This window comes from Rousettus aegyptiacus, unplaced genomic scaffold (genome assembly GCF_014176215.1).
Source record: "Rousettus aegyptiacus isolate mRouAeg1 unplaced genomic scaffold, mRouAeg1.p scaffold_m13_p_1, whole genome shotgun sequence".
In the NCBI taxonomy this organism is placed as follows: Eukaryota; Metazoa; Chordata; class Mammalia; order Chiroptera; family Pteropodidae; genus Rousettus; species Rousettus aegyptiacus.
The window spans coordinates 17,924,146-17,943,092 of NW_023416284.1; the positions used below are offsets into that span (position 1 = coordinate 17,924,146).

The 18,947-nt window shown below is 33.4% G+C and overlaps 1 protein-coding gene across 29 annotated transcripts in view; it reads left to right on the forward strand.

Moving 5' to 3' along the window:
- The window catches only part of EPB41 (erythrocyte membrane protein band 4.1), a 151,409-nt gene that overhangs the window by 76,982 nt on the left and 55,480 nt on the right, over positions 1–18,947 (forward strand). For all 29 annotated transcript variants that reach the window (XM_016131953.2, XM_016131954.2, XM_016131959.2 and 26 more), the window contains 3 exons: positions 2,312–2,354; positions 8,391–8,466; positions 10,487–10,705. In XM_016131953.2, coding sequence (XP_015987439.2) covers positions 2,312–2,354; positions 8,391–8,466; positions 10,487–10,705 — 338 coding nt within the window. The remainder of the gene's footprint in view (positions 1–2,311; positions 2,355–8,390; positions 8,467–10,486; positions 10,706–18,947) is intronic.

Here is an 18,947-nt window from a genome sequence, read left to right on the forward strand (position 1 = left end):
TTCCTCAAGTTCATGTCATTCTATTCAAAATCCTTCAATGGCACCCCCTTGCCAAGAACTTGATAAAGTCCAAGTTTCTTAGCATGGACTACTATGTCCTCCAGGATCTGGCACTTACTCTTCTTCTCCACTTTATATCTCTCTTCCCTACCTCTGTGCTCTAAGTATGTTGAACTACATGCAGCAGCTCAGGTGTATCATATTCTCTCTCATAACTGTGCCTTTCTAATTACTTCCTCTTTTTATTTCCCTGGCTAACTCTTGTTTGTCCTTCAAGCCTCAGTTTAGATCTCCCAAACATTCTTTGGAGAAACATGTCCTAACTGTCTCTTATCCCCAATCCATTTTGGTGCACCTTCTCTATGCTCTTAAGAGCACTCCATGCTCTGTCTTAACACTACCACATATTTCTAACATAGTAGTTATCATACCTAGACAGATTTTTCACTGTTCACCTCTTCCATTAGACTGGCAACTCCTTGAAGACAAGCTCTATTTTTAAATCATTTTTTGTAACCATGGTGCCTAGCATGTAGAGGGCTTCCTCAAATATTTGTTGGCTAAATTGAATAATTTAAATTGAGAATAAAATTACCTATTCTTGTGCATGTTGATTTTTATTATCGTGTACATACTTTTTGATTTGGATTTGGAGGTCTAGATACTAAAACAATAATAATTTGTTCTGTAAGGTAGCTTATACCTTGGGGTCCCATGTTTGACTCAAATCTGGGTTTGCCCTCTTTTTGTCAAATCGGTGGAAATTTTAGCCCCAAAGTCATAGAATGGCTTATGGAATCCTTGTAAAAACCCTGGCAGTTTTCAATTACCTTGGGAGGTTTCTCTTAAGAATAATAGAAAGTGTGGAATTGTCTCACTGTGGTGGGGAGGAGTTCACTCCAACGTGGTAGCAATCAGTCTTTGTTAAGAATTCTGGGTTACATAATATAAACATAGTTCTTCGAAGTTCCACGAAACTTATCAATAGTCGCTTTTAAAGTCATCCCTTGCCTTTGGACCTACAACAACTTAAAGTTCTTTGATCTTAATGAGAGACAAAGGAGAAACACCTAGACTACTGCCTTTCTGACAGGACTTACACAAATGCGTACCTAGTTTTATATTATAGAAAAATTTTATATTTGGTATTTTTTAACACATATTTCTTAATCATCTATGTTAATTGTGGAAGCAGGGGAAATAAAAGGAGACTAGAATTTATTCTCATACTTATTGTCTGTTGTAGTGACTATCTTTATATAACAGTTAAAGTGATATACAATCAAATGTAAGATTGTGGTTTCAGCGCATTCTTTGGGTAGGGCAAATGCAGTGGTCGCCTGTGCTTTGCCGTTGTTGGTAGAGGGGAGAGGGGGCAGCTTACTCCTCTTGTCTAAATACCTCTAAAATTCAATTTTAAACCTCTTGGAGGAGAGAATGGGGAGGGATTGGAAAGAGGCGTAGGTGTGACAGTGTTCCTGGGGTGCTCGCAGTGTTATATGTTCACATTGATACTTTATTGACCTCTACATTTGTGCTTTATGTACTTTTCTGTATGTATCTTATGTCAGTAAAAATGTTTTAAACTATTTAATTTAGAAATTTCTGTCTTTAAATATTTCCCAAGGAGCCTACGAAAGATGTTAATTGTGAGGCTCTTTTCTAGTGACATTATTTCGCATGGTCTGCCATGGGTTGAGAAGCTCTGCCCTACTGGTGTGCAGACTTTAAGTGGGGTTAGAGAACAGTGAAAGGAGAGATTAGTGTGGGCAAGAGTAGTGAAGGAAAACAAAATAGTTGTTTATTCAGTAAACATTAACTGAGCATGAATCATGTGCCAAATGCTGTGCTGACATAGAAAAGTTAAACAAGACCGGAGGTCAGAGTTAGAAGGAAAAATAAGATTTGGGTGATGTCAATAATCTGTCCTAGTCTTTATAGTATAATAAAAGTAATAAGTGCTTTTTTAGAATTTCTTATTTACTAAAAGCTTTAATATATTAATTTTTTAAATCTTCACAATAACTATGAGAGAGGCAATACTACTAATATCTTATTATGTAAATGAAAAAACCGAGATTCCTGAAGTCATTCAGGTGGGAAATAATGGAGCTAGGACTTAAGCCCAACCATCTGGCTCCCTGTTTCTCTGCTCACAGTTACTATGCTATGCGAAATTAATGCAAAAAATCTTTGAAATTTAGGTTGATTTGGATGTGTAAGTCAACCTAAATGGTCAATAATCCTGCTTCTCGTACCATCTTGTTTATGTTTTAGAGCGCTGTGTGAATGCCTTTTCTTCTTTTTACAGACATGGCTGGACTCTGCCAAAGAAATAAAAAAGCAGGTTCGTGGTAAGTGAACATTGCCTTTTTTATTCTTCTTTCTTTTAGTAGGTCACAGGATTTCCAACCATTTTCTGGCTGTGTGTCACCTTAGAATCCTGACTATAGCAGATGACTTTGAAATGGAGATAAAGCCTTCCCTTAGAAGGAGGAGGCTCCATAATAGAAAGATAGAGAGGGATGGACACTGTTGAGATGTAGGTCAGATCTTGATTTTTTTTTTTTTTTTACAACTAGGCAAAGTTGGAGACAATAGGAACAGTAGAAACAAGATAGACTAGAACAAAGATGAGAAGAGAAAAAGGATATGGGAGTCAGTTCTCAAAAGGGTAGTGGTTGAAACTATAGTAGCCTTCAATTAGGAGTGTGCGGCCTGATTCTGTTCCTTTAAAATTGTTCTGGACTATTGCATTCTAATCTTCTCCATATTTTCCTCTCTATTGTTCTTTTTGTCCCTTTTCAGTAGTCCTCTTCCAAATTGAAGTATACAAATCTGAGAATTTTTGCCAGTGTCCCTTCTGACATTGTGGCTTTCTTCTAGCTTCATACCCTCTAGAATATATTACTGCTGCACGCCTTGCTCCAACTAGTGTAGAGGGATAAATATTTCTAGGTCAAAAAAGTATAGATTAGTACTTTCCAGCCCCAGGCCCAATGGGCTAGCTGAAGGTTAGAGACTTCCTGCCTCCCAATTATGACTAAATGTCCTGTTAGTTTATTTTGAGGAAACTTCTAGGAACTGCAATAGATGTTATTCATCATGATTAGTAAGTTTTAACTCTTTATCACCTGAAAATAAATGTTGTTTTTCATTTGTTTCTTAAAAACACTTTCATTATGGTGAAATGTTTTCCTTTAGACCCTATTTATAATTGTATTTATTAAGACAGAAACAAAATATTCCTTTGGACTGGCAACTCTCCATATTTGTACCCTGCCTATAAAATCTTGTTTCAAAATGCAAGTCAGCAAAAAATATTCAAAATATTTGAGACATGACAAGAAAATTATAATTCTTAGCCCTTTTCAATGAAAATACTTTTAATATTCAATATTACTCAGGAACAAATTATACAAGAAGAGTCTTTAGGAAGAAAAGTTAAAACAGTTTACGAGGAGTGGAGAAGAATATTTAGTAGATTATCTTCCTGACTATAAAAAAACAAAAAACAAACAAACAAACAAAAAAAACAAAAAAAGATCTTGCTAAGAAAAAGAACCTAAGTGTCATTTTAAAAAAAATTAACAAAATTAGAAAAACCTTTTCTTTGACATAGGAATGAAAATCTGTGTCCCTGACATAAACTTTAATCAAAAGAGAATCAAAATGTAAACGTTTCACTGTAAGCCAGAGAGAAGACTGTCATATATCTATTGCAAAGGCTTTAGGGTTTTTAAACGTCTTTTATTATACAAGTGATATTGCCAAATTACTCTCCTTAAAATAGATTTTAACTGTTTACATCCCACCAATGGTATATGAAAGTTCCTGGTTTCCTCTATCCTCAGAAGGCAGGATTTTTTTTCAGTTATTAATTTAGAAAAAAATTTTGGATGTAATTCAGACAACAGAAAAGTTGAAAAACTGGAACAAAGGATACCTTGCATCCAGATTCTTCAAATGTTAATATTTTACTACATTTGTTTTATCTTCTTTTTATCTACACATACACACACACACGCACGACTTTTTTCTGAACCGTTTAAGAGTAAGTTGTGTCATAGCACCATTTAGAATAACCAAAAGGAGAAAACAACCCAAATGTTTATCAATTGATAATGCATAAACAAAATGTGATTTATCCATACAATGGAATATTATTCAGCTTTAAAAAGGAATGAAGTGCTGATAACTGCTACAGCATAGATAAACCTCGAAACATATTAAAGAAGCCAGACATAAAAGGCCACGTATTATTCGATGCCGTTTATCTGAAATGTCCAGAATAGGTAGATTCATAGACACAGAAGGCAGATTAAAGCTTGCCAGAGGCTGGGGAACTGAGGGATAGAGGTACTTAATGGATACAGAGCCTTCTTTGTGGGTGATAAAAATGTTTTAAATTAGATGAAGGTGATGGTTGTACAACATTGTGAATGTATGCAATGCCACTGAATTGTAGCACTAACTGTACTGAATTGTAGACTTTAAAATGGTTAGTATGTGAATTTCATGTCAAAAAATAAAAACAGTAAGTTGCAGTCATGATACCTTTCTACCCCTAAATAATTGAGTTTGCATATCCCAATAGTAGGAATTGGTTTTTTACATATGGTTTCTACATAACCATAATACAATTACTAAAAGCCAGAAATTAACATTGAAACAATACTATAACCTATAGACCTTATTTATCAGTTGTCCCAATTAATAACATTTATAAAAAAGAAAGTCCAAGGTGATACTTTGTATTTAGTTGTCACATTCCTTTAGTTTTCTTTAATTTGGAACAGTTACTGAGTCTTTAAAGTGTTTCATAACATTGATAGTTTTGAAGAGCCGAGGTCACTGAGTTTTTCTGATGTTACCTCATGGTACATGAATCTTCAGGTTATGTACTTTTAGCAGGATTATCATTGAAGTGTTGTCTATTTAGAGGCAGAAATTTTAATGTTAAAAAATTTAGAGCTTTTCTAGCCACCATTTTTTAATTTCACTAAACATTCTCTATAAGGTATTACTTTACTGTATGCATCATATTCTAGAAATGATTGCTAACTGACACTTTGCTTTAATATTTTTTTAATTCCTAGTGATTAACTTTTTTAGCTTCTATTACATTTAACCTTGAACTTATGTGCAGTGAAACTGGATATCTTCTTTGAATTATCTCAAATTTATATCTTTTATATGGAAAAGAATAGGAACTGAAAGTTTGGGTTCTTTTTCTTACAATTTCTTTTAACAAAAGTAAGAGTTAATTTTGGGGACATTTCTGCTTAGATATTGTTTTTAATACAGTTAAACTTCCTTATTTTGGGTTAAATGGAGAGGAAAAGCCCAATAAAAATAGAGTTGTTTTTTGTTTGCTTTAAAAAAATGTTTTCATTTGATTTGGTCTAGTAACTAGAGGTCATTGGGGAGTCTGGATTAATGAATATATAATTATTATGTATTGGTACCAACTATCCTTTTATACAGTCTTTTTTTTTTTTTTGCTGTGACATTCTCATATAACCTTAACAACAATGATGTGAGATCAGTTATTTTATTCATTTATTCATTCAAATATTTCTTGAGCATTCATGATAAGCCAAGAACTATTTTAGGGACTAGGGATACACATCAAATAAAACAAAAGATTCTTGTCCTTGGGTATTTGCATTTTAGTGAGAGAAGGTAAAGATTACTCTTAAAAAATTTGTGTATCTACACAAATATTTAGTAAGTAGTACATGTACAAAGTTCAAATGCTATAAAAGAGTATGTAGGAATAACAGGTCTCCGTCCAATCCATTTTCCCCTAGTCTCTCAGTTTCCCTCCCAGGAGTTCCCCTTTCCAATCCCCCTCCCCTCCACAACTACTATAACTAGTTTGTTGTATGTCCTTGCAGGGATAATCTATGCATATGTAATCATACCTATAATACATACTTTATTCTACCTCCAACATTCACAGTTGCTTTCTATTTGTACTTTTCTTCACCTTGATTTTTTTCACTTAACGGTATATCTGGGAGATGTATCTTCTATTACTAAATATATTTAGGTTGTTTCTAGACATTTGCTATTATAAACAATTTATTGTACATATATCATTTCAATCACATTTAAGTATATGTTTAGATACATTTTGGAAATGAATTGCTATGTGAAAGAGTATATATACATTTTACATTTTGATAGCTATTGTCAAATTATAGTTTTGTACCAGTTTATACTCACATCTGCAATAGATGAAAATGCTTATTTCCCCCACCAATTCTGGATGTTATCAAGCTTTTTATATCAGTTACTTAACACAGAACTCAAAATGAAAAATATTATACTTCGTAAATTATTGCTAATTTGATTTCCTTAATGTTATTCTTCCTGTTCAATTAAAAAATTGCCATTTATATATATTATGAAATAACTAAATTTATGTGTAAAGTTCTTAAATGCTGAATTCACATATATTAAACATTTCTCTTGTCTATCTTGTTTTCCATATAGATTTGCTTTAACCAAACATTTTTATAGATCATAAAGAAGTCACCTTTTTAAAAAGTTTATATGGGGAGTTATGAATTAATAGTGGCTAGATCGATGTGATTTTATTGTATCAGAAAGTAAAACAACAGATGGTGTTTTAATATACAGTATTTAAACTGTAAATACTGCCTCCTCATCTCCCCCCCCCTTTTTTAGAGGTAGTTATTGGATTGTTTTTCTGATCGAAGTTCCATTTAAAGTTTTTGGTATGAAGAATTAGAAGTGGATGGGTGGTAGATACTAGGATCTGAGACAACATTGTTATATTGTCTGGAATTTGCCTTTCAGTTCTAAAGTTGATGGAAATTATCAACCATTTCCAAGAGAATTCTATATTAAATATTTTAGTATGCTTAAGACTATATGTTGATTAAGATATTCAAGCTGTTTCATTTTTTAATTTGCATAGTACCGTTACCAACTTTAGAAATAAACGTGACATTTGAAGATGAAACACTGTGGATGCAAAACACAACAGTGTTTGAAACATAGATGTTTTTAGGATAGTAGACTTCAGTGGTTAAAAGCATGGGGTTTGAAGTAAAAGAACCCTGCATTTATTAGCTATGTACTTTGCTAAGCTTCCGTTTCTTCATATATAGAATGAATTAACAATAGTACCGACTTCCTTGGGTTTCTGTGAATTAAATGAGTTAATGTATATAAGAGGGCTAGCTTAGTACCTGGCATGCAGTTAAGTACTGAACAAAATGGCAGCTCTTAGCATCATAATCAATCATATTATTTCTGACTGAGATCAGGCCCTATTCTTTGGGAAGCCAACAGTTGTGTTAGAAAAACCCTGAAGGATAGCACATAGCTGGAAAAATTGGAAAGCATTCTCCAATTAACTTTTACTCCTAACTTTGAGTTTCATTGTAGATTAAAAAAGACACACACATACTATATGAGGATTGATATCTTGTAGTTTTTATACTTAAAATATTTTTTTTAGAGCTATAGTTTCTAAGGGCTACCTATATCACTCCTTCCTTCTTATTTCTAAAATAATCCTATCTCAGCCATATTAATGGAAGAATTCTTTGGTTATTTGAGATAATACAGGCATACCTTGGAGATACTGCCCATCTGATTTCAGACCATCACAATAAAGCAAATACCACAATAAAGTGAGTCACACAATGTTTTTGGTTTCCCAGTGCATATAAAAATTATGTTTATACTACATTGTAGTCTATAAAGTGTGCAATAGCATTATGTCTATGAAAACAATGTACATACCTTACTTTAAAAATACTTTATTGCTAAAAAATGCTATTCATCATCTAAGCGTGTTGGAAAAAATGGTGCCAAAAGATTTGCCCAATGCGGGGTTGCTACAAACCTCCCATTTGTAAAAAAAAACACAATGTCAAAAAAAAAAAATAGTGTCTGCTAAGTGCTATAAAGTGAAGCACTATAAAATTAAGCATATCTGTACTGAGAGATATTACAAATAAATAATGCCAACACCAAAAGACAACATTCACGGATCACTCAGATGACCTCTGAAGACCCAAACTGGAATGTAAATCACATTTTGAAAATCGTTGCTGTAAATGTATTGACCTATAGGATGGTTTCCTTCATGTTATTTTGCCTACATAGTTTTAGTCCTTTGCAAATAAATTATTGAATTAAGTCAGGTAAAAAAAATGAGATCCTCTAACTACCTCTTAAGTGGTATCTAAATGAACTTTTTTTTCTTTTTAAAATAAAATATTTCATTCACAAAGCATGAAAATATTAAAACTACAGGGAAAGAAAGAAAAATTTGACTACTTTTAGACATTTCTAACTATCAGAAACTTAGATATAAGCATATAATTCTTTTGTATTTGTTTTTACAGGTGTCCCTTGGAATTTTACTTTTAATGTAAAGTTTTATCCACCTGATCCAGCACAGTTAACAGAAGATATAACAAGGTAAATAGTTTTTTAATAGTTTAATATGTAATAAGTAATTCTCACTATAATAAGCTCTGGGAATTTCCCTTTTATTCCTAAGATAGATAATTTCTGATCACCTGAAGGCAAGCTCACAAATAAGTGAGCCTAAAAAGCCTCAAATATCTGTCACTTGCCTGGAGGAAATTGGCTGGGGAATTAACCTTGCTTTTCATGGATATCACACCAAGCCGTGGACAGAGTACCTATAAATCATACCACCCTCCAAAGGGCAAGACATAAATATAGTGATAAAATAGCTTCACTCTTTTTGTTTGTTTTAATGCACCTCTTACACCATCTTCTTTCTTAGAGAGTTCAAAAAAGCTAAAGTCTCAGTGTTATTATTTCTTCTTAGGTCCCTTTTAAAGTGTGTGATTAGGTATGTGATCCTCATGAATTAAGTCTTCCTCAGTAATTTTTGAGCCCACTTCATTATGAAATAAATCTTTTACTCTTTAAAAATAGCTTGTTGATTTCTTCTAAGAAAATGACCTTTGTTAGATTCTATATGAAAATTAAGAAAAAGGGAAAATGGAAAAGCAGTATATTGTAGAGAGTACTACTACACACATTTATGGCCATAGCATCTTGCTTGGAGCCTTATACATAGTAGATTCTTGGCAAATGTTTGTTAAATTGAACTGTCGATTGTTGAGAAACTGCTTTCTAGTTCCATTTTTGCTGTCAAATATCTGATTTCTGACAAATATATATTTCTGAGCTTCAGTTGTCATCTCTCTCAAATAAGAAAATAGCCTAAAACTCTTTAACAGTCTGATTGTTAAGTACTGTGAAATGTCTATACCATTTTAAAAAATTATTCTTTGTCTAGTTATACTTAGTACATTCTTGAAGTTGAGATACCATATCTCTGCCTAGTAGGTTTTGTCTCTTAGAGTTACTACTTACTTATCTTTCTTCATCAGTGTTTATTATGTATACAACAAAGCAAATCCCTAAAAATCTTTGTTAATTATCTACATTTTAGAGAAACTTAATTAAAATTCTTGTAACTTGGTTGGCATTACTCTTTTTTTAAAACATGTACAGAGTGACTAATTATAGACAGCAAAAACAATGTTATTCAATATCTTTTTATGGTCAAAGCAAGGATAACGATTCTAATTAGCATAGGAATTTTCAATTTAATCATACCTCCTACCTTTCCTGTTTGGTAAAACAGTCTCAAACTGGTCAACTCAGTCAGAACAAACGCTCAGAGGTCAAGATCTTAGGTGTGAACGTTATGCTGACAGAGAGGAGTATCTAACACATTTAGTTGGTTTGTTGGACTGAACTGCTTTAATCCCAATCTGAATTCCCAACAGCTAGCAGGTGGAATCAGTTTTACAAGATGATAGTGTGTGAAGCTATATGCAACTTACGCCCATCTTTGGCTTACACCAAAAAATGTTCATATCCTAATGAAAATTTATCAACATTGTCATCTTCGTATATGAAGGGTAGTCTCTACACATTTGGCAAAGCAGTGTGATAGAAAAGAAAGGGTCAATTTTGGAGCCAAACAGCCTTTATTGCTATCTAACATTGAGCAAGCTTGCCCTTTGAGGCTGACTCCTCATCTGTTATCTGGCAGTAATCCCCCTCACAAGTTTTTTGTGAAAATGAGATGAGATAATATATGTATGTATATGTGGTTCTTAGTGCACTTAACAAAATACTGGTCTCTTTACCTCCTTCGAAGTTTTCTCAACTTTATCTCTTTTCTTTCTAAATGCTTTCCAACCATAAGTCCAACATAGTTTTTTAAAAAACTTTTTATATGGAAAAATTTCAAACAGAAAAGAAAAAATAATAGTACAATGAATAACCATATACCTAATACCTAGATCGAACAATTAATATTATCTCATATTTACTTAATCATTCTCTTTTTTTTTTATCTCCCTATGTTCCTCTCTCTCCCTCTTTCTTTTTCTCTCTGTATTTTGTTATCGTTGCTGACATGGTAACATCTTTTCTATTTTGGCTATAGATATTATTTATGTCTTCAACTTCGGCAGGACATCATTGCAGGACGCCTGCCCTGTTCCTTTGCAACTTTAGCGTTATTAGGTTCTTATACCATACAGTCTGAGCTGGGAGACTATGACCCAGAACTCCATGGTGCAGATTATGTTAGTGATTTTAAACTGGCCCCAAATCAGACCAAGGAACTTGAAGAGAAGGTCATGGAACTGCATAAGTCATACAGGTAAATATGTCTCTCAGGTTTGTTCTGTTTGTTTTGGCAATACGTTTAAACCCTTTACCTGAATTGATTCATTATTTGCCTTAGTAGGAACTGGTGACATAAAAAGAATCTACATGAGCTCAATTCCCTCCCAATTCTTTGGAAAAATCATTTAAGCCCTCTGAACCACAGTTTTCTCATCAGAGTAATTAATGAGTGTTGCACTGTAGGCGAAAATTAAATGAGGTAATATATGTAAAGCACTAATCGCAGTGTCTGGCACATAATAAGTGCTCAGGAAATGGTAGCCATCATTAGTATTATTATTGCCTTACCTTTTTTTCACATTTTAAACTTATGCCATATCAGGTGCCTTGAGATCCTTCGTGCTGGGTTTCTTAACTAGGGGTCTATGTACACAGATAGACTTCAGAGGGCCCATCAAACCCCTGAAGGTATTTTTTTAAAGTCTTTATTGAATTCACTGTTTTTTTTCCTATGGATATAATTGGTAATGTTGGGAAGTATCATAACACAGTGATCCAGAACAAGGGCTTATAGTCAGACTGAGCTGGGTTGCATTCTTGGCTCTGCTTGATCCTGGCCTTGTGATACTGGGCAATTCACTTAATCTCTCTGAACCTCAGATTTTTTATGTCTGATAGAAATCTTTACCTCAGAGGAAATGGGGTGATTGATAGGATTAGAAAAGGTAATGTGTGGGAAAAATTTAATACAATGTCTTACACATAGTAAAAATTCAATAAATGTTAGCTAATATTGAAGTGCCAGAATAATTTGTGCTTCTTCCTACCATACATCCCAGTGTTATTTGAGTGACTTCCTATAGCTAAATTTTATAAGCTGCCCTAACATCTTAAGGTAAATGTCTGATCTTGGCCTTGAGTTAATACTATGAATTACCTTATCACGAGTTAGGTTACAATGTTCTGAAGGGTCACACTGCTGAGAAATCAGGAATGTTCTTAGTAGGCTTTATGTGTTAATAACAAGTATTCTGTCTGGCAGCTGAGCAATCTTGTTTTCCTTGGACTGGTTCCAGTAGGAGTGCATGGATTGAGATGCTTTCAATAAGAGAGCTTTAACTCAAAGTGCCCCAATTCTGGTTGCCTTATTATCCCTGTAGGTTTCAGTACATCAGTCATGAGAATCATAAGGTCTTTAAAGTCTACAACCTACATAGCAATAGTCTTATAAGAATCACCCTACTCTAGTGGGGTCACACTGTTTCCAAAGAGAACTGCGCACTGATACCTAGGACCATTAAATAGACCATTTTCAACTTGTTGATGATTGTAACTTAAGGATGTTGCATTGTCCTTAAATTCATTGTTAATACGTTTATTTATATTCTGACCATGTTCTAGAAATTTTTATATGTATATAAAATATATATTCACATACACATGTATACATACAAAAGCAAGTAGTGGAAAGAAACAATTAAAATGATTTATTAGAATGTCAGAATTGTAGGGGAATGTTTTTTACTTTCTAATAATTTAAAAATAATTTTTATTATTAGTAGTATAATCTTTGGGCAATCCATAAAATAGTAAAAGGCAATATTGTACTGCTGCTATGGAGCCAAGCAACAGACAATAGTGGTATCAGATTATGATCAGTATTTAAATCTATGTCTGATGATTCTTTTAATAGTTATTTGATCATAATAGAATCTCAGGTTTGGAGGACTTTAGAGTCTAACTCATATCCAATACTTGACTTTCCTCTGTAGCACTGTTCACAATCATCACAATAATTATAAACAGCCAGTTATTGTGTATCTATTATTATGTGCCAGATACTATTATGCTAAGCACTTTAGGTACAATATCACATTTAATCTTTGTAACTACCCTTTAAGTTAGGCCAGTGGTTCTCAAAGGGATTTACAGACCCCTCGTGGTCTTCAAGATTATTTTTGAGGAGTTCACGAGGTCAGAATTATTTTCATAATAATAACTAAGATGCTGTTTGCCTTTTTTCACTGTGTTAAAATGGGTGGAGCACAAGTCAAGGCAAAGACACAAACTGTACTAATAGTCATTGTATCCTTTACCAACATGTTCTTTTATTTTTTAACTTGCAGTTAAAAAAAAATTAAAAGGGCCAGTTAACTTAGAAATTTTCTTGATGAAGCAGTAAAAAAGTATTAATGTCATTAAATCTTAAATACATTTTTATTTAATATTCTGTGTGATTAAATGGGACATCCATATAAAGTAGTTACTTTGCATAGTTAAGTACAACAGTTGAGAAAAGCACCTGTATAATTGTTTTGAGTTGTGAGCTGAATTATATAAACACCATTTTTACTTGAAAAAATGACTATGATTTTTCAGACTTGATTATTTGGCAGACATTTTCTCAAAAACGAAGTGAGGCAGTACTTTAGGGTTAGTTAACAACTGACAGTATTTGTTGCTAATGACAAAATTCAAGCTTCAAGTGAAAATTAGAATTTTGCAAGGCTTTTATTTGCTACCATCATCTCGACAAGTTCAAAATACTTAAAAGACTTTTCTGATGAAGTTGTGATGATTTTAATGGGTGTGATTTTTTTTCCCTTATATTGTACAATGAAATGTGTCAACATTTGGAAGATTTGGATTACTCGGCAAACTAATATTTTTCAGATATGAAATGCATGATGTAAATCATGCATGGGTAAGAAGAGTTGATTCAAAATGAAAGATCGATGGATTTTAATGTAACATAGTACGAATGTTCATTGATATGTTTTCAGATTGCAACTACCTTTAAGAAATGGCCTTTGTCGAGTTTTGGTGTAGTATCAAAAAAGAATATTTTTAATTATCAATCCTCCCTTTTCTTGTGAGGTCAAACTTATTCACACAGTACAACTAAATCAACACATTGCAATGGATTGAATGCAGCAGCAGATAAAAAAATCCAGCTGTCTTCCAAGCTAGACATTTAAAAAAATTGTGAATATAAAAAACCATGTCCTTTTTTTACTATATTTTGGGAAGATATTATTTTTCACATAAAAAGTTATGTTAAAACATGAGTTTATTATTTAAAGATTTAATAGATATTTAAAATTTTCTTAGTTTTAATTTCTAATATAGTAAATATTGATAGAAGTAAAGAAAAACTCTTTGGAGTCCTCAGTAATTGGTTAGAGAGTGACAAGATCCTGAGGTCAAAAAGTTTGAGAACCCCTGAGCTAGGTAAATAAAACAGAAGCATGGGCTCTGCAGTCAGCCTGCCTTTGAATTTAGACACGATTCCTTAGTAGCTTTGTGACTCTTAGTTCCTTAAGCACTCTAAGCTTCAGTTCTATCATCTGAAAAGTAAGAGTGATAATGTGAATTTTATGATTGTTAAATCAGAAAATTCATGTAAAGTACTTAGCACAGTGATTAGTATGTAATGAGAATTCACATGTTTGCTGGGATAATAATAATTCTTATCCCTATTTTATAAGTGATGAACGTGAGTCTGGGTCTAGAGAACCCCTCTTTGGAACTTAATGGAATTTAAAGCCAACAAGCTGAAATGATCTCAGAGGACAGTTAGATGTGGACCAGTTGACTGACGTTCTGTTAGGTACATGGATAAAATATCTCTATGACTAGGAAATTTAGAGGTCTGTCATCTTGGAATTTGCTTGTGCATTTTTGGCAAGATTGGCAACTCTCACAAACACAAAGCCAAATGGAAGTTTTAATTATGTCCAACAAAATAGCCTTTTAACCAATCCAAAGAAACTCCTGCTTAGGCAGAAGTATTTTACTATGCATTGAAAAGTACAAACAAATGCTCTTCGTAAATAGAAGATAGCCTGCGTACATGGGACGCTTAGAAGTGGCCCTTTGCCCAGAGACTTAGAAGTTATAATTAACACTTTAAATTTACACTAGCAAATCAAACTTTAAAATTAATTGCTCTCCATTTATGGGTACTAGGACGGTATGTAAACTTGTCAGTTGTCCCCCTTAATTATTTGAAATCACAGTCCTTAATTAAGAGATGCAACAAACTTTATTAAAAGGCTAGCACATAACACTGAAACTCACTGAATGGTTCTATATCCTGACCGCACTTGCTCAAAATAAATACAGGGAAACTTTATTATAACTTTCCTTTTTAATGAGCAGGTGTTAACCAGTACCAAAACTCTCTGGTTAGGTACTTTGGTAAAGTGCAGTACTTTCAAGTAGTAAATTATTAGGTGGTACTTAATAAATTCAAGACAGTACTCTTAATGATTTAGAGCTAGCTAATTTATTATTACTTTTAAGAGTCTTAGAAAACTTAGGAAAAACCATGATCTTTAAAATTTTAAGTTGAAAATAATTTAAGTTTAATAAGTGGTATTTATAAAATATATGTTATATTTGGATGCACAGATGTTTGTGGGTGATGGGGTTATAGATTTTTTTTCCTGTGCACTTAATGCTCTTTTCCAAATTTTATAAAATGATTTTATATGATTTTTATAATAAGAAAAAGCTTCCTCCAACAATTTTGTTCTAAATCCATTAGGTAGGGTAGAGCAAGATAGTTACCCTTGCAGAAGGGCAGTCTGGCTGGGGATATTGGGGCATAAGCAGGGTAGGGAGAGTCTTCATGTGGATGGGGGATAGCCTGGCATGAAAAGTCAGACCTCAAATAGGATGAAGAGGGTTGTCAAATGTGGGCACGTGATGGTGGTTGTCAGAGGCAGAGCAGAGGAATAAGGCCTGCATAGGGTGGAGGGCATCATGGTTGATATCTGGTACAGGATGTTGAAGCCTAAGTAGGGTAAGGAAGGTGTCCATGGAAGGGGTGGCCTAACACCAGGAGTCATGTAAAGAGGTAAGGAGACATCCATGTGTGGGGAGTATCCAGCATGGGGAATTCAGAGTCCAAGACAGTGAAAAGTGCATCCACATGGGGTAGGGGAGTTCATGGCAGTGATGAAAGATTAGTTATATACAGGAGGTTGATCAAATTCGTCAGTATATTAAGGGTAATAGAACCAGGATTCTCACTGTCATTAAAGGAGATATAAATTATGGAGAGGGAGAAACTAAAATGAAACCAGTGATATATTACATTAAAACTGGAGATTTCAATGTAAACTCATAATTTCCAATAGGTGATATAGGTAGATAGATAGATATGTAAATAGATACACACACATGCACACGCACATGCGCGCACTCATACACATGTATATTTATATACTTTAACTCTACTTTGTGCCAGAAGGAGGTGCTCAAAAATAATAGAAAATGTTCAGAAAGACAGAATGCAGCTTGGAGAGACTCCCACTGACCAAAGCTGGGAAAAATTACATACAAAATAATACAATGCTATATATATATATATGCCTTACTGTTAAATTGTACACCTGAAACTTACTGGATTCTGTTAACCAATGTCACCATAAAAAAAATAAATTAAAAAAATAATAATAAAATAAAATCAAAACAAAATAAATAAGGAAAATAATTGATTATATTGCCTTGAATAAAATGAGCATCCATGAGTCCATACTGATATAAATAAATGAGTAAGTTGAAAGTTTGATAAAGGATAGGATATTCAAAAAATTTCAAACCAATGTTACCTCAGTAAATTAAAAAGAAAAAATAGGGGGGAAAGGTTTTAAAATACATTCCTACAAAATGCTTATTAATTACAAATAGATAAAGAGGAATTTCACAGAGGAGATGCCTGGCAAACATGAGTGATCAAAATGAGCATCTTCCGTTGCTTCTCTGCCTTTTGGCTAGGATCAGATATAAAATGAGCATCATCCATGAAGGGACAAATTGAACCTACTGCCTGATAGGATATAGTGAGAACACAGGGCCACTTCTGTGATATTCCTGTCAAAGATTCATAATCTGAATCAACTCATGGACAGGCCCCAAATGAGGGGCATTCTACAGAAAAACCAGCTTATAATCTTCCAAAGATCAAGATTATGAAAGTAAAGAAAGATTATGGAACTGTACCAGACTGAAGAAGACTAAAGAGACATGAACTAAATGAAACGTGTGATGCTAAACTGAATCCTTTTTTTATACAGAACATTTTTCAGACAACTGGCTAAACTTTAGTGAAGTCTGAAGATTAGATGGCAATGTGTATTGATATTTATTTCCTGGTTTAGACAGTTTCATTGAGGTTATGTAGGAGAATGTCCTCGTTTGTAGGAATTACACTCTCAGGTATTTGGGAGTGATGGGTCATCAGGTTGACTGACAATTTACTTTCAAATTGTTCAGGAAAAATTACCTGTATTGTAGGTAACTTTTAAGTTTGAGTGTGTTGCAAAGATTTTTTAATTATGTAAAAAAATTTAAATGAAAGTATCAGCTAAACTTCAAATATAAATATTATTTTCAACTAATAAAGTCACATTTTTAGAGAGCTCTTCTTACTTCCTGCTCATGATATAGTTTTAAAGCATGCTTACTTATAAAATCACTTAACCACATAGTTTGAAATGTAAATTTCTATTCAAATTTACATGATTAATGTCCCTTAGAGTTGGAGAAATGGGTATAGGGAAGATTTTATCATGTTTCATTTAATGTTTTAAAATATGTCATCAAATTCAAGTGATCAAAATTATTTCTCATATGAGCTGCATAAGATGTACCACTGCACCATCAGAAACCTGAGATTGCAATAATAATAAACATTTATATTTTACAAAGCAGTTTCACAATCATTACTTCATTTTATCCCACTAGTCACATTCATTCATTCATTTATCAAAGACACAGAAGTCATTGCCTATCCTAGTCTCTAAAAGTAGGTATTACTGTAATTCTTACTTTATAGTTGGAATATTGAAGGAGATACCAGGTTACCACTCTTAAGTGCGGGAGCCCAGGATTCCAGCTCAAGTGAGGTAACTTTAGTCCTGACTAAAGCCTGCTGCCTTAAACAGGGAGTAATAATTTGCCCATGACTTTGTGATTCCTAAAGGCCTGTTTCTTCATCAGCAAAATCAGAGTGTTAGACTCTGTAATCTTCAAGCTTCAAAATCCTAAAATTCAAGTAATCAATAATAGTAACAACAACAAAAACCAAAATGACTGGGAGTAAGCTTAAGTCTAAAAGTATATAACTTACATGGGGAAAAAAACACTACAAAACTTTTCTGAGATGTTTTTAATGACTTGAATATACAGACTTGCAAATGTGTTAATTTTCTCATTCTCCTTTTTTTGTGTGTGTTCACTTTCAGATCCATAATACATAGAACTCAGGGGTGATGATTTAGGGCTTATGAAAAGTTTGTTCAGGGAGGCTGAAACATTAACAAATATGCTGCTTCTTTCCTGAGATTTTTTTTTTGGTTGTTCCAAGGAACCCATTGTTCTTTTTAATGAGGGTAAAGACAGATGGGTTTGGAAGTGATTTTTTTCCTTATGTTAAATGAATAGGCCACTGCTGCTTTGCATAACTTGAGGAAGTCTTATGGGAAACAGGCATTTCCATGGTTTTTCTTTGGGGATGTGGGTGCATTATTGTTACTATGAAGCTATATTTGATTGGTCTAAATTGTGCGGCACTAGGAGTGATATCTTTCTCTTCAAAGCTCAACATAACTGCTCATGAGCACTTTTCAAATGAGAGGAAAGTTATAAAGCAGAAGGAAAGACCATCAAAGTGTTTAGACAGTGAGACTGATTGTTTCCAAACAACTCGAATTCATTATATGCCTTGTAATGAAGACATCTTAATAACAGTGAAAGCAGCCCCATTATCTTCATGCTTCTATTAACCAATTTATTTTGTTTATATTAATGGGCAAGAACACCATCTGTTACCAGATGAAATTTTCTTTTCATCAAGCCTGTCCCCATTAAGAGTCTCCAGTTAAGTAACTTCAGCTGCCCTCCTGTTTAATTTCCATAATAACTCAATTCAGGGGTATGGAGAGAAAAAGGCAGCTAAGAGGATATTGTAAATTCTACCATGCCCTCAGAGGATTTAATCCGGTCACCCTTTGGCAAGAAAAATTAGTGGGAGGAGTTTATGTGTTGGAGAAAACAGCTGAGGAGAGGGAGGGGCAGAACTGATGGCAGATGTGGCTGCTTTAAGGAAATTGTGTAGTAGGATTTTTTAAACTTTTACTGATAGCTTTTTGGTGGATTTTTTGTTTCTCTAAGATCTCTTTTTTTAAGGCGTATTTCAATTATTTAGACGCAGGTAGTGATGAGTTCTTTTTTATAATATTCTTTCAGGAATATGAACTTTATCTACA